The sequence below is a fragment of the Triticum dicoccoides genome, chromosome 1A (assembly GCF_002162155.2).
Source record: "Triticum dicoccoides isolate Atlit2015 ecotype Zavitan chromosome 1A, WEW_v2.0, whole genome shotgun sequence".
In the NCBI taxonomy this organism is placed as follows: domain Eukaryota; kingdom Viridiplantae; phylum Streptophyta; class Magnoliopsida; order Poales; family Poaceae; genus Triticum; species Triticum dicoccoides.
In genome coordinates, this window is record NC_041380.1 from 560,704,430 (window position 1) to 560,719,994 (window position 15,565).

At 47.6% G+C, this 15,565-nt stretch overlaps 1 protein-coding gene across 1 annotated transcript; it reads left to right on the top strand.

Moving 5' to 3' along the window:
- Positions 1-11,140: 11,140 nt before the first annotated feature.
- On the top strand, positions 11,141-14,601 carry LOC119330459 (protein FAR1-RELATED SEQUENCE 5-like). The gene is made up of 8 exons (XM_037603597.1): positions 11,141-11,279; positions 11,390-13,004; positions 13,081-13,557; positions 13,628-13,704; positions 13,787-13,814; positions 13,913-13,989; positions 14,074-14,133; positions 14,220-14,601. Exons 1-8 carry the CDS (start codon positions 11,142-11,144, stop codon positions 14,433-14,435), a joined length of 2,688 nt encoding a protein of 895 aa, XP_037459494.1. The 5' UTR covers position 11,141; the 3' UTR covers positions 14,436-14,601.
- The last annotated feature ends 964 nt before the right edge of the window (positions 14,602-15,565 follow it).

The window sequence follows — 15,565 nt, forward strand, 5'->3', positions numbered from 1 at the left end:
CTGCATGCACTTTAAATTTTGTGCAAAATTACAATGTTGCACATGTTAAAATTACTGTGATTTTTACGCTGTAGTTACCGGCCTTCTCATGATATAGTTACCAGTTTTTATCATGTCATTTCTTTAACCAAGGGTGTTAATGTTTGAAGTTATCAACATGCACATGCCATAGTTATCATACTTTTCGGCCAAAGTTATCAAGCAAAAAATTAAGCTTTTCGTTGACATGGTAGAAAGAAGAAGGGTTCAAATTCCATTGTGTGCATACTATGGACAACAAGTGAGGATGGATGAGTTGGTTATCAGGATTAGCATGCATGTATTAGACTTGAGTTCAAGTCCCCTTTTAAGCACTTTATTATTCCTTTTTCTTCCCACCTAAATTAACTAGTATAAAACCAGGAGAGATAAAAAAACAGTTTAGAAAATAAAAATCAGGAGGAAAAAATCGGTGGAAGCCTCCTACGATCGAGCCGAGTTGAAACGCTCGTTTGATCGAGCAGAAAGTAACTCTAGTTTCGTTATGCGAAAGTAGATATTGGATTCTGGAATTCCCAATCATAAATTGCCTGATGGTGAGGGCAACAAATACTTGCGTCACATGCGATAATGATTCCTTCATTGCGAAAAGCCAGAGCTTTGGATCATCCGATTCGTTCATGAGAGCAACTCCAGCCGCGCTCCCAACCGGCCTTTCCTAGACGTTTTTGCTGCGCCGGCGCCCAAAAATCGGCCTAGTCACGTCCCTAGGAGCTCGTTTTTCGCCGGTTTGGACCGAAACTGGCGCCGGCGGACTCAGGCCGAACCCGGCGCACTGGGGGGCGCCCGGGGGCGTCGGGGCAAGGCGTTTTGGCGCGAAAGCGGATGGGCCCGCCGAGTCAGTGACACGCCGCTAAGTCGCCCTCATCATCTCGGTTCCCGCGGGAATCAATGCGAAGGCTGCCGCGCCGGTCAGCCTCCATTGATGCCTCACGGACGGCGCCATGAACGCGCCGCGACACGCGTCCAGCCTCGCGTCGCCCAGCATGTAGCCCGTCGCCGCCCAGCCACGGCTATAAAAAGGGTGACCTCCCTGCCGGTGGACGCCACAGCTCTCATTCCCCCCCTCCCCGTCGTAGAAAGCAGCTCTCTCCCCCCTTCCCGCCGATGAGAAAGATGGCGAGAGGTACCCAGGCGACGGCGCGGTGGCGAACAGCTTCGGCCGCCGCCACCTTCAAGAGGCGGAGGCGCGGCTGCTGTACGAGGTGGAATACCCGGCGCCCCCGGACATGCGGGTGCCAGGGATGTGGAGGCTGAGCGCCGGCGGCGTCCCGGTGCCCCCGGTGCCCGAAGGGGCGGCGCAGCGGGCCGAGATCGCCCACATCCGCTCGTCCCTCACGGAGGAACAGCGGAACGAGTTGCGCTACGCCGCCGACAGCCACATCCTCTGGACCATGTACTTCCAGCGCCGCCGCGAGGAGCAGATCGCCTCCACCAACGGCGTCATCCCGTGAGGCCGCCTCAACACCGACGGGCGGCGCGAGTGGTGGGGCATTCCAGGCCGCACACTCGAGGCCGTCCTCGACCACATCGAGTGCGGCAACATGCCGCACCTCAACTACCCACCGCGGCCGTCCTTCTCTCGCCGCCGTGGCAGCTCCTGGACGCCGCGGCGGATGGAGCCGGGATCGTCCTCATCGTCTGGCTCTGACTCGCCCGCCGCGCTCCACCCCGTCAAACCCGAGCCGGAGGAGACGCCGCTCGGGAGCCCCACGCGCAGCGGCGCCCTCGTCATCAACGAGGGCGCCCGGTCCTCCTCGCGTGGTTACCGCCTGGTCCGGTCGAAACCGGAGCCGGGGATGCTCCCGGTGAAGCCGGAGCACGTCGAGATGGCAGCCCCCGACGATGAGTCCGCCCTCAAGTGGGCGAAGGAGGACAACGACCGGTTGCAGGTGTGTCGGCAGCGCCGGGCGTACGCGGAGCTCCAGGCCAGGCGCCGCGGTCGCGAGGAGGGCAGCGTCATCGTCCTCTACAGCGACGAGGAGGACGAGGCGAGGCCGTCCAGCGCGCCACCGCGCCTCGGCGACCCGGGCCAGGGCTGCAGCAGGGACGATGCAGGCCCGAGCCAGCCGCGCGACAACGATGACGACGACGATGATGGCGACGGCGGCGACTACACCCTCTTTTATAGTCTTCTCGGCATGTAGACGGCGGCGACGGCGATGGCTGTTGGGGGCTAGGCGTGTTTGGCGTATTTCAGACGTAGTTCGCATTTGTTCGTCTTTTTGTACAAATTTCAATGAAGTTTAGCCGAGTTCGTGTAAAAATCGCCGAGTTTGCATACACTTTGTACGAAAAGTCGCCGAACCGGGGTGACCTGTGGGCCGACGACGGGGAGCTAGGTCGCCTCCAGGGGCCAAACTAGCGTCAGTTTGCCCCAGACCGTTCTTTTTTGACGCCCTGGGAGGCCGAACAGCTGGAGATGCTTTAACCATATGCTCGGTTAGATTCTCGTCCACTTGTCCCCAAGCACAGCGAGCGATGGGGCGTTCTAGTAAACAATCCCTCCAGCTATCTACTGCAGTTTGAATGATAGAACAGACTGACATCAGAGCCATGCTTCTCTTAGCCATGGCAGTTTTGAATCTTCACAAGTTTACTTTGGCCACTTGTACTCCTATTTTACGCTTCTGATTCCAGTTGATCTCTTGACCTTGGGCGCTGTCTGGCGCGCGGTGACAAGTCTATAGGGAAAATATGTACTATGTACTCGCCCTGCTCCTTGTACGTAGTTGACCACTTGACCTCGAGCACTGTGCTGTGGTGCAAAGTCTATACATGAAATCTCGAAAAAAAATCTATACATCATGCAAAAATATCAGTGTGGCAAGACCGTTTCAAGTTTCAACTCTCCATCTCGCAGGCAAGGTGCCGTTGATTCACGCGATCGTGCAACGTGCATACAGTATAAGAATATACACAAGTGGCGATGTCACATGGATCGAAAAGGTTCGGTATGAACATACATAACCATGCAGTAGGGATGCATGGCGCCACCCGATCCGCCCTGCTTCCAGATCAAAACGAGAAAATTCTGTTTTAGCTGGATCAGAGTGCGTTAGAGCTTTTTGTACTTTTTTTGATGAATACGCTTAGCAGCGTACCATTTATTTGATTAGTAGGAAGGTGAACACAAGTTAGAAGGATGCTCCCTCGCAGACGTACACAAGCCGGCGTCTGGGAGGTTGCAAGGTGGAGTAGAGAGAGGAGGATGCTCAGCCTCGAGACACAAGGTTTAAGTTACAGGGATAATCGCGGCTAGCCCTCGAGCACCCGCCTTAGCCCAAAGGCGGGCATCGTCTTTGATCAAGCGTATTAGGTCTTCAGTGGAGGGGCACCGGTTCTCGAAAATGACCGCGTTGCGGTGCTTTCAAATGGACCAAGCAGAGAGTGCTACGATGGAGTTGAGGCCCTTCCGTAGGCAGCCCGGGGATTCATCGACGGCCTTGGACCACCATGTGAAGAAGGTGGTGTCCGGTTCGGCCTTTTGTATTAGCTGGGCACCGGTTCGGCTTTTTTACTAGCTGGGCACTTTCGCAGTACTCCGCGGGACGCCGCTCTGCACCCATACCATGCAGGCACGACTAGGTCCAGGTCGTGGATTGATCACATGCATGGATGCTCGCGTGGCAGGTTCATGTTGGAGCGATGGAATAGCACGAAACGCATGGCGAGGAATCGGTAGCTCATTCTTCATGCAATAACTTCGGTCAGTCTCCGGTAGGTTCATGCGGTATATGTGTTGGGCACTAAGAGCATACCTATATAATTGATTCTTCACTTTTTTTAAATGATATTCTTTTAACTGAATCTATATTTTTTATGTTTTATACGCTTCATATTTTTGAAGAGTTTTCAAAGAGTAAATCAAGAATACGCTTACGTTTTATTTCATTAGTTTTAGCGCCTGCTGTGGTGAGAGCCCTCCTAGTCGGAACACCATTAACGGTCGCGACGTCTCACTCTGCATATGAAAACTAAACCGAAAAACCATACCGAAAATAAACCGAACCGAATCAATTTTATGGTTTTTATGGTTTCTGGTTTCGGTATGGTATGAACTTTTCATAACAATTTGAACTTTGGTTTTTATGGTATATACCAAAAAACAGAATGGTTAACCGAATAAATCGAAGTAAAAAATAAATTTATATTTCTTGAGATGAACAACCATACAAGTTGTCAATTTTCTTGTACATGAGTCAAATTCCCTACTAAGCACATAAAATTTTCTTGTAACATAATCATTTTTCTCTTTTTAAAATGCTAAGCACGTCCATAACAATCAATAGATGAATCAATGCATGCATATATATTTACATATATAGTTATATACTATTTTTGTAAAATTGTATGTGTTTTGAGTCATAAATTTGCAAATTATTATTACGTCATTTTCAAATTCGTTTCAACTTTGGTTATTATGGTATATACCAAAACATATCAAAATAATTTGATATATACCAAAACCAAACTGTATTTTAATTTCATACCGTATTTACTAAAGTATTAATACCATACAAACCGAAAAACCGTATAAACTGAACCATGTAAACTGAATAAACTGAACGCACAGAGTGCCGAGTTCGGCGGTGCAGCGCCTGCTGTGGCCGGCCCCGTGGCCCCCATTAGTTGTTTGTCAAGTGTTCTGCTGAAATGCTCGAGGTAGAGTTGACCCCTGGAATTCCGTATGAAAAAAAGATAAAGGCAAAAAGATTGTCGAGTTTACCGTAGTAGAAACCCGACAAACTTTGACCGTTGTCATGTTTCCATCGCCTGGTCGTTGATGGGGTCCACCTGTCAGGCACCGGCGAGTTTATTTCGGGCGGAACTCCGCTAATGTGCTACACTGCCGAGTTTCTTTCTTTCGCCGAGTCCCTTTTTCCTGGCACTAGGAAACGTCGAAGTTTGGCAAGTTGCGCGTCACTGTCAAGTCCAATTATCAAGAAACTTGGCAGACAGATTACTCCGTCGAGCTCCCAATGAATTGAACTCAGCGAAGCCAAAGAACTAGGCGATATCCGAGATTCCAGTAGTGTGACCTCATGTCCTAGGATGACCTCAGCGCTTACATCAAGTCCTAGGATGACATCATATCTGACCTCACTGTTTTAGACAAGGTTTAATCCTACGGACTCCAACACACTCTACATGTAATAGAAAAAAAACTCTAATATCTACTTGCTCCGTCCGCGTGTAAGTGTCCATCTAGTTTTTGACCTAAATCAAAGTTTTAAAACTTTGATCAACTTTATAGAGAAAAGTAGCGGCATGTATGACGCTAAATTAGTATCACTAGATCCTTTTTGAAATGTACTTTCGTAATATATCAACTTGATGTCATATATGCTACTACTATTTTTTTTATAAAGTTGATCAAAATTTTAAGACTTGACTTAGAACAAAACGTAGAACCATCGCAAAAAAAACGTAGAAGTGCACTTATTCACGGACGGAGGCAGTATAGGAAAGAAGCAAATTCCAGCAATCACCCCATCACAATGTGCTCGGCGCCTCGTACTGAGCTTGTCAACTTGGTGCATAGGATTAACACTAGCTAGCTAGCTAGCTAGCTAGGTTCATGTGGTGTAGTAATGGCTAGGAACGTGATAGATGGTAAAAGTCAGCTCGGGGCGTGTAGGAGAAGCATAATCGCACGGTGACCTCCCTGGCAAAGAGCTCTATATAAATGCAGCTACCTAGCTGCTCAACATGCATCGAAAGCGGGAGAGCAAGCGCAAGTAACTAGCAACTCATCTATCCATCCATCTATAGACTACACCGTTTTCATATTCATATCGGAGGTAAGCTAGCTAGCCACCGCGGCCATGGCCGCAGCGAAACTCGCCCTTGTCATCCTAGTCGCCGCCGCGGTCGCCTGCACCGGCAACAGCCAGAGCCCGGTGCAACTGTGTGACTACGAGTTTGTTGTGTCGACGTTCAATGAAAATTGGGCGGGCACGGACTCAGATCTCACCTTCACTGTGTTCAGCACGGAGGTCGTGGGCGGCGTCGCCCTGAAAACTATACAAAGTGCCGCTGGTTCCAGGTTCGACGTGGGCAGTAAGACCAAGTTCACCATCCAGGGCGGGCCGTGCGTGAAACCATGCGGCCTCCGCCTAGAGGTTCACAAGACCTGGTGGCTGGAGATCGGGAGCGACTGGAAGTGCCGTTCCGTCGACCTTTTGGTAAAGAGGAACGGGGCGGTGCAGTGGCATTTCTATCTCATTTTCAATCAGTGGGTGAAAGACGGCTCCCCCGTCGAATACAAGCCGGCGCAGTGCCCGATCCTCTAGCACGGCGACGCCATGCATGATCAGGACGCGACGGCCGGCCGGGGTCGCGAGTGCGTGCGTGTTGAGGTACGGTACTCGTTTGTGGCCGCGTGTGACTGTTTTGTTTAGTTTGCTTTTCTTCCGGCAGCTCCCATGCATAAACTGTATCTTGTCATCAGCAGCTCCCATGCATAAGCTGTGTCTTGTCATGTGTGTCCGGTGTATGCGCGGCTCTCTAGCTATAGGCAGCCGGGCTCGTCGTTTGTGTTTTCATCAGTGTTGTGTTTGTTTCCTTTCCTCACATTATTAATAAAATAAGACCCTGCCTTCCTGTTTAATTTATTTGTTTTCGGCTCATTGTTTGCGGTCCATCCATGCATGATGACTCGTTTATTTCCCGCCGTGCATCCTTCGCCATGCATGCACATAGCCAATTTTCTGTTTGGTGTTTTGGCAAGCCACCTCCGTGAATTAGCAAGGTATCATGTATGGTCTAGAACTGTTAAAACAAGGGGTCATATAGAGAGTGGTCGATGGTAAAAAAAATTAACATTTGGAGATATAACTGGCTTCCAAGAATTTCAGGACAAAAAATTACAGCTAAAAAGCATCGAACTAGACTGAAGTGGGTGTTGGAATTATTCATGAGTGGGAGATGGGATGAAAATTTGATTAGGCATTAGTTCTTTCATCATGATGCCGAAGAGATCCTAAACTTACGCATTCAGTCTGTGGGAGACGGTGATCTAGTTTCTTGGCACTATAAGAAAAGTGGTATGTTCTCTGTGAAAAGTGCGTACATACTGGCTTTAAATCTCAAGAACAACCGGGGTGAGATAGGAATATCCAGTGCTGCTATTAATGAGGAAAGAAGACCGTGGCACGTTATTTGGAAGGCTAAGGTTCCGCAAAAAATTAGAATTTTTGCTTGGAGAGTTGCGACCAACAGTTTGGCGATTCAGATGAATAGAGTAACTCACCATCAAACGGTCTCCGGTATGTGTACTATATGTGCAGTTTAGGATGAAAATATCTTCCATGCTCTGGTGACCTGCCCTAAGGTGCGTGCTTTGCGTATCGCCTTGGGGGATGTATGGAATATTCCGAGGAAGGAGTTGTTCAAATTTACAGGGCCAGACTGGCTTCTCATCCTGCTTGACCAATTGGAGTCTCCGGTACGCGAGCAAGTGTTATTTATGTTCTGGAGAGCTTGGCATCTGAGGAACGATTTGATTTTTGGAAGAGGGAAAGAATAGGTGAATGCGTCTATTATCTTCGTGGAAAATTATTGGAAGACTTTCTCCACTTCCAACGCTCGTGTGCAAGTGGACCAAAGCACCAAAGGGAAGGGGGTGATGGGGAATGGGGAGAATCTTAGTCCGCAAAAAGAAAATGATCGTGCTGGTTGGAAGCCTCCGGAGCGGGAGTATATTAAGATAAAGTTGATGCTAGTTTTGTGGTGAGCTTGAGATTTGCTAGCGTTGGGGTTGTCGCTAGGAATCATCTGGGAGAAGTCCTGGTGTATTCTTGGGATTTTATTCGAATGTGCTCCGGAGCGGAGGAGGCGGAACTCCGTGCATGCCTCGCCGGGCTGTACATTGGTATTTCTCTTCATAAACCAATTATCTTGGAAACTAACTGCTCCTTTGCTGCATCTTTCCTAGCGAAAGAAACTGTTGACAGATCTCCTTATGTGGATCTGAAAATGGAAGCGATCAGCGCCTCCAAGTTTATTGTTGATCTCAAGATTGTTAAGATTGATAGGCAGGCTAACAAGGCGGCGCATGAGATAGCAAAATTTAGTTTTGATACCATGTCCGATGGTATATTGTGTAATTCTGTTTCGCCCGCGTGGCTAATTATGTAATGAACGATTGTAAGACTATTGCTATTTGATCAATATATGGGTGGAGTTTTAAAAAAAATGTTTAGTGTTTGGTCCTTGAGGATCTTGATGTCCTGGAAAAGTCCTGGAAATACAAACCTCATGGAGATTGAGAGCCAAAGAAAGGACCACCCTCCAGGCCAACACTTCATGAATATGTGGTGGGCAAATTTGGTGTTTTGACCCATTTGCGGAAGTTCAGCCAGATCTAACGTTGGTTTGATTTTTTTTTTCGAGATTTGACCCCGGTGACAGTAGAGTATATCTGCCTACCACCAAGACCCTTGGCGGTAGGGTCGCACGTCCTATCATAAAAAAATTGAAGTATCAAATACGGCAGTTGTACCCGCGACAAGCACCACGGCGGGGTAGGGTTGCATAGGCTACCACCGGCCTGTTTGACGGTAGAGCCGCATTGCGCTAACGTGGATAAGTTGCCTACCGCCAAGGATCTTGCCGTAGACTGGTATACCCTACCGCCTTGGATCGCATCCCGAAATTTTTTTAAACCAAGGTCAGATCTGGTTTAACTTTCGCAAAAGGGTAAAACACCAAATTAGGCCACCTCTGGCATCACCAAACTATCGATCAGGACTGCAGAAACGCCTAAAAAGTTCCAATTAAGATCCCTACACACAACGCTTACTGCCAAAGAAAGTACCCAGATTTTTTGTCATTGCCCCTTCAACGCCTGCCCCAACCTTACCTTCCTGCGCACTCTCAAAGCTTCAGGCAGATTCTTGGTGAAATCGACTTATGCTAAATTATTCACTTCTCCGTGAATCAGTTCACCAAAAGCTTTTTGGCCAGGTTAGTCCCCCTTAGAACATCTACAGCCGGGCGCCTCAAATCAGCATCAAACACTCAGATGGGCGGACCGGTCACTGACTAACAAAAAAAATCGAGCCATCCATACGCCTCAAATCGGCCTCAAATGTCTGGGCTGTCTGTCGGCACTCATATCCAACACAAACGTAGGGTGGATATGGGGCAGCCCACAGCCGACCGCACTCCGTCTCCCACAAAAAACACACAATCTAGAAACATTAGCTCACTCCGCTCTGGCTTCGTCTCTTAATCTCCCCTCCGATTTCTCCCATTCCGATCCAACTCGACGACTCCGGTGAACATGTCGGGCTCTGTCAGCCGCTACGACTCCGAGCTCAATGTCGAAGAGGAGCTGGTCCTCCGTATTGCGCTGGAGCGATCAACATTGGACACAGGGGGCAGCACCGGATTTGCACCATCGTCGCTCCCCTGCTGGCGCAGCACAACGCCAGAGTTGGCCCCTTCAGGCCCGCGCACAGCTTCATGAGGGCTGCTCAGTCCATGCCGCCGGCCCATCAGCCACCTCCCCCGTCGTCCGCTCCTCCACAAGGGCGGGGGTGGGTGCTAGTGCCCACTCTACCGGCCCTGTAGACGTGCACGCCGGAATCGGAGGCATGTGCCGCCCGCCACAAGATGTAGCGGGCAAGTCAGTGGGACGCGGCAAAGCAATCTGTTCGCTGCCGCCGTGGGTTGCGGCGGTTCCGGACGAGGAGGAGCGGCTCCTTGATTGGGTCTACCATCATTCGCTTACGACGACGAAGACAGACGCTCGCCGGCTCCGCACGAAGAACGCCAAGGTGCTTCGGCTAGCCGTTGAGCAGTCAGAGCACGAGGCGGCAGAGGGATCGAGGGTGGCAAAGCAAAGCGACAGCATGAACAATCAATACTGCGGATGAAGGGGCTAATCGTCATCTTCAATTCCTCCTTGGACGACAATGACTACCACGGCTTCGACTTCGATGATCCACCACCTGCCTCAGACTCCTACAACTGCGCCACCGACCGGAAGGGCAAAGGGCCGGCGAGGAAGTGGTGAAGACACTCCTCCTCTATTAAATATTATCGTTTTTAGTTGTTTTAGTTTAGAACTTGTCCGGCGATGAACTGGGGTGATCTTTTGGGAAAAAAATTGTATGAGACCGGGTCTCATAGACCAGCTTGTGAGACCCTATCGGATGAGCGACATGTGGCATCGACAATCTCAGAGCACCCTAATCCCACTTCATGTCTGATCTCAATCCAACAGCTGATTCCCGATTCCAGAACCCCACGTACGTACGTACGTACGTACATCCTTCGTCGCTCTAATAGGTACCTGGGACTAGGGTTTTCTTTATTTTCCTCGCGTCTATGGCGGCCACGCCCAAGGGCCTCGACGGCGGCGGCCAACCGGCACGACGCAGCAGCGAGGACCTCTCTTCCATGACCTCGCCGAAGAAGCTCATCGCCGGCGGCCTGTCGGACGGCTCGTCCATGGCGGATGCATGCCATGATGTTGGCCCGGCGGACACCACGTTCATGGCGGCCGTGCAGCAAGATGCATCCAGCTGCTATGTGATACCGCAGTCCTCCATGGCGGCGAACTCCCGGCCGGTGGTTCCAATGTTATCTAAGGCGCCACATCCATCTATAACTCTTCCAGTCCCGGTAAGTGATCCATGCGGCCAAGCTGGCTGAGTGATTGCACTAGTCCAGTGCTTGGCAACTATCTGATTGCTTACACTGAAACTCGTGAACTATGAAGCTTATGCAACCCGGAAGCCAAGAAGAACATATGGTGGGTGTGCGTCAAGACATCGTTCTGGCCGGCCGGACAAACTCGTCAACCGCGGCGACGCGTCAAGGCGCGTCCAGCAGCTCCGTCATGCATTCAGTCAGGGCGGCGCCAGCGGCGGCGACGGCGATATGTGGGTCTAGGACTTGTCCTATCACGGTGCGTGTGAGATGCATGGATACATAAGTATTCAGAATATACATGTGCATAGTTCTGCGCTAGCTTGGTTCATACATTCGATGCTAGCCACTGTTATATATAGCATTAGTTGTAGAACTGAACTTGAAAATATGTAAATTAATAATGTTGAATTATGTTGTTCGAACGCCAGGAGGAAAATATGGAATTCTGTAAATCGACGAACAGTGCAATGGGCGAGTCGATCCGTGAGCCTATGACGCCGAGAAATATGTTTACCCATGATACTGGCCTGGAGTTTGTGGGAGTTGATAAAGGAGAAGAAAATTGTGTAAGTAAGGTAAATAATACCATATAAACCTATCTTTTAATATAAAATATGTATCGATTGATTTTAAAATAATTATACTACAATGCTGATGGTGTTGGTGTATTTCATGTGTGTAACAGGATAATCCGAATGCATCTTCAAAGCAGATTGTGCCAAAGAAGGGAATGAGTTTTGATTCTGAAGAAGAGGCATACAAGTTCTATAACGCGTATGCCAAAAGTAAAGGATTTAGTGTCAGATGGACACACAGAAAAGCAAGAGCAGATGATACCTTATCTGCTAGGTATTTAGTTTGCAGTAAGGAAGGAGTAAAGGGTAAACATAGCACACATGAGACGAGGAAAGAACGGGCTTCTACGAGGACAGATTGCAAAGCTCGTGTTCAGTTCCATATTACTCCGGCGGGTGTTTGGTTGATTCAGAAGGCTGTCAATGAGCACAATCATCACATGGTATCTCCGGACAAGGCACACATGTTAAGATCACAACGACAGCTACTAGATGTCGATAAACACATGATCAACCACATGCGGTCAGCAGGTATACGACCATCAAAAATATATAATTATTTTGAAGAATGGTGTGCAGGAGCACAAAATGTGCCTTTCTTGGAGATGGATTCCAATAACTATATAACAAGAGAGCGTAGCAAGTATTTGGAGACCAAAGATGCCCAAACTCTCATGGAGTATTTAAAGAACAAACAGGTGGAAGATCCATCATTTTTCTATGCTGTGCAACTTAATAAAGAGGATGGTACACTAGCAAATTTCTTCTGGGCTGATGGACAATCAATAATGGATTATTCTTCATTTGGAGATGTTATTTCTTTTGACACCACATTCTCCACCAATAAGTTTGAAATGCCATTTGCTCCTCTGCTTGGTGTTAACCATCACAAGCAGACTATTGTTTTCGGTGCTGCAATAATATTTGATGAAACTGCCGACTCGTTTGTGTGGCTTTTCAGCACCTTCCTACAAGCAATGTCCGGTAAGGAGCCAAAAACAATTTTCACTGATCAGTGTGTTGCAAGTATGAATGCAATTGCAGAGGTATTCCCGAGCGCAAGCCATCGCCTTTGTCTATGGCATCTATATCAAAATGCCGTTAAACATCTGAGTCATGTTATTGCTGACCATCCGGAATTTCTTTCTGAACTCAAGCAGTGTGTATATGAAGAAAGGTCAGTTGCACATTTTGAATCAAGATGGCATGATTTATTGGTTAAATACAGCCTTGAGGATAATTCTTGGATTAACAATATGTTTAAATTTCGTGAGAAGTGGGCAACCGTATATAGGCGAGATTCATTTAGTGCAGACATGACATCGACCCAGAGGAGTGAAGGGATGAACAATGCCTTCAAAACAACATTCAATGGAAAACTCTCGCTTTCAGAGTTGCTAGAAAAATATGACAAGTGTGTCGCACGTCTTCGACGCGAAGAAAAATATGAAGATTTTCAATCGCGCCATACAGACCCAGTGCTTTGCATAGCTAGACATCCTTTGTTGAAGGAGGCAGCTGCATCATACACGAGGTCACTCTATACTTATTTTGAAGAGGAATTTCAGAGGCAGTTTACTTGGTCATGCACTCTGTTGTGTAATGAAAGCACAATCAACACGTACAAAGTTAAATCCTTTTATCGAGAGGATGGTGAAGCCATTGTCGATTTTAACCCAACAACTTTGGAGATATCTTGTTCTTGCAAGTTGTATGGATGTGTGGGTATGTATACATTCTTCGTCCGTCAACTAATATGAAATTATAGGATTAACCTAATGGTTTGCTATTAATTTTGTAGGTATTTTGTGCAAGCATGCTCATAAAGTTTACAATTTTTGTAATATTGTCACATTGCCAAGCCAATACATAATGAATAGATGGACAAAGTACGCAAAACAAGATATCTTCAATTCTAAAGTAGGGGTTAATGATAATGCAGAATTGCAGTGTGCCCAAATTTCTCGAAAGATGCTATCGCTTGCATTGAAGTGTAAACCCTCAAAGGAGGTTCTTCGACACCTAGACAATGGTATTGATAAGTTGGCTTCTGAAGTATGTGAGTTGCTAAGCAAAGTAAGTGTGGATGAAAATGAGGAGACAAGATGTTATGCTGAATTTACCGCAGATGTTGATAAAGCACGGGTATCATTTCGAGCCCCTAAACGGAAAAAAGGCCCAATGGAGAAACGGTCAAAAGATGCACTGGAAGCACCAAAGAAAGGAAAAGATAAGGCTACATCAAAGAAAGGAAGAAGTAAGGCTGCATCAAAGAAAGGTAGGTTTACTGTTTATTTCCCTAGGTTCGAGTAGTTTCCCATCTTATACAAAAATAACATAATGTGCAGGGGGAGGTATAAAACATACCGCAGTGTCACGTACAACCGAATTAACAACACATCCGGTTGGACCTTCAGAATTTTTAGTAAGTATATCAAATGTTTATACTATATAATTCTTATATTTACATGGTGACATAATTTATTATATTCATTCTATTTAAACAGGGGTCATTGGAACTCAGATCAGAGACGGGTATGTTTATTATTTATTTTCCTAGGTCTGAATACTTTCTATTTTTCCCTGTAATCTCGCATTTTTGAATACAAACACATAAAAAACACAATGTGCAGGGAGAGGTATAGGACATTCGTCAGTGTCACGTACAAGGGAATTAACAACACATCCAATTGGACCTTCGATATTCCCGGTAAGCATATCAGTAAAAGTTTATACTATATGATTCATATTTGACATGGTGACATAATCTATCCCATTAATTTATTTGTAACAGGGGTCATTCGATCATACAACGGAATTAACAACAAATCTGATTGGACATTCAGAATTTCCCGTAAGCATATGAATAATGTTTTATACTACGCGGTTCATATTTTTGACATGGTCAAATAATTTATTTCATTCCTCTTACTGAAACAGGGGTCATCAAATCCGAATGCTTGTTTTCAAAATATAGCTCCATCATTGGCGACATCCCTGTCATTTGGTGATTATTCTGCTTTCTATGCTCCACCACGTATTCCAGGGGAATTTACAAGTTTGTTGCTTCAAGCTGATAAAAAAAACCCAACACTGTCTACCGTTCGGCGATTGGATTTCAACGAAGGTACAAGTACAAGCAGGTTTCAGTGGTGACATCTGTTCTAGTCATCACATAAACCACAAGAACAGGAGGCAACTGCATTAGCAACGAGCTCATGTGTCCTTTTCATTTTTATTGTCCGGGTTTTCCTTACGGACCTGTAAACAAATATATTAATTTTAGTGGTTGTTCTTTGGACCATCAGGCCAACAAAACACATCGAGATGAACATATATTTGTTTCTCATGCTTCGAAAACCATTCTATGCATTTCAATTGTGCCAAATGAGCTCATGTGTCCTTTTCTTTTTCATGTGTGGATTGTACCTTATAAAGATGTAAACAAATATTGTACATCCACACTTAGATCAAAGCATAGGTTCAGCAAGTCATGCTGAAGAGGAGAGCAAACCAAATTTGTGTAGTACTAAATTGAAAAAATCATCATGGCAATAAATGTATTTGTTTCACAAAATCATCATGGAGTTTGGGCAATGAACAATATAATTTCATGGGAATCAGTACATGGGATCGATCGGTGGGCACGAACTTGTGATATACAAGCACGTAACGGAACCCAGCTTGATACGTCTCGGCGCTGCTGTGGCCAAAACGAGTTGCTACGACCACTCACGGCGTCTTAGTGTGCACCAACATGACCGTCGAGTCCGGCCACAAAGCAATCATGGCATACGGCCGCCATGGTCGAGCCCAAGCAGTCCGTCTCGCCGCGACCATGGAGACAAGCAAGTGCACCGGCAAGGAGCAGTTAGACACATCTCTACGAGGAGTCAGTCCGACCGTCCCCAACGACGCCTTGGCGCACGGCCGCCATGAACGTGCTGTCCGCCCGGCCAACATCGTGGCGTGCATCCGCCATGGACGAGCCGTCCGACAGGCCGCCGGCGACGAGCTTCTTCGGCGAGGTCATGGAAGAGAGGTCGTCGTTGCTGCGTAATGCCGGTTGGCCGCCGCCGTCAAGGCCCTTGGGGTTTTGGAACGCGACGACGGAGACAAGCAAGTGCACTGGCAAGGAGCAGTTAGACGCGTCTCTACGAGGAGTCGGTCCGGCCGTCCGCAACGACGCCGTGGCGCACGGCCGCCATGAACGTGGTGTCCGCCGGGCCAACATCGTGGCATGCATCCGTCATGGACGAGCCGTCCGACAGGCCGCCGGCGACGAG

Excerpts from the sequence above, each read along its gene's own strand:
- LOC119330459 (XM_037603597.1), top strand. The coding sequence starts at position 11,142 with ATGGAATTCTGTAAATCGACGAACAGTGCAATGGGCGAGTCGATCCGT. Across the intron at positions 11,280-11,389 it reads AAGAAAATTGTGTAAGTAAG|GATAATCCGAATGCATCTTC; the intron begins GTAAATAATACC and ends TGTGTGTAACAG. Across the intron at positions 13,558-13,627 it reads TAAGGCTGCATCAAAGAAAG|GGGGAGGTATAAAACATACC; the intron begins GTAGGTTTACTG and ends CATAATGTGCAG.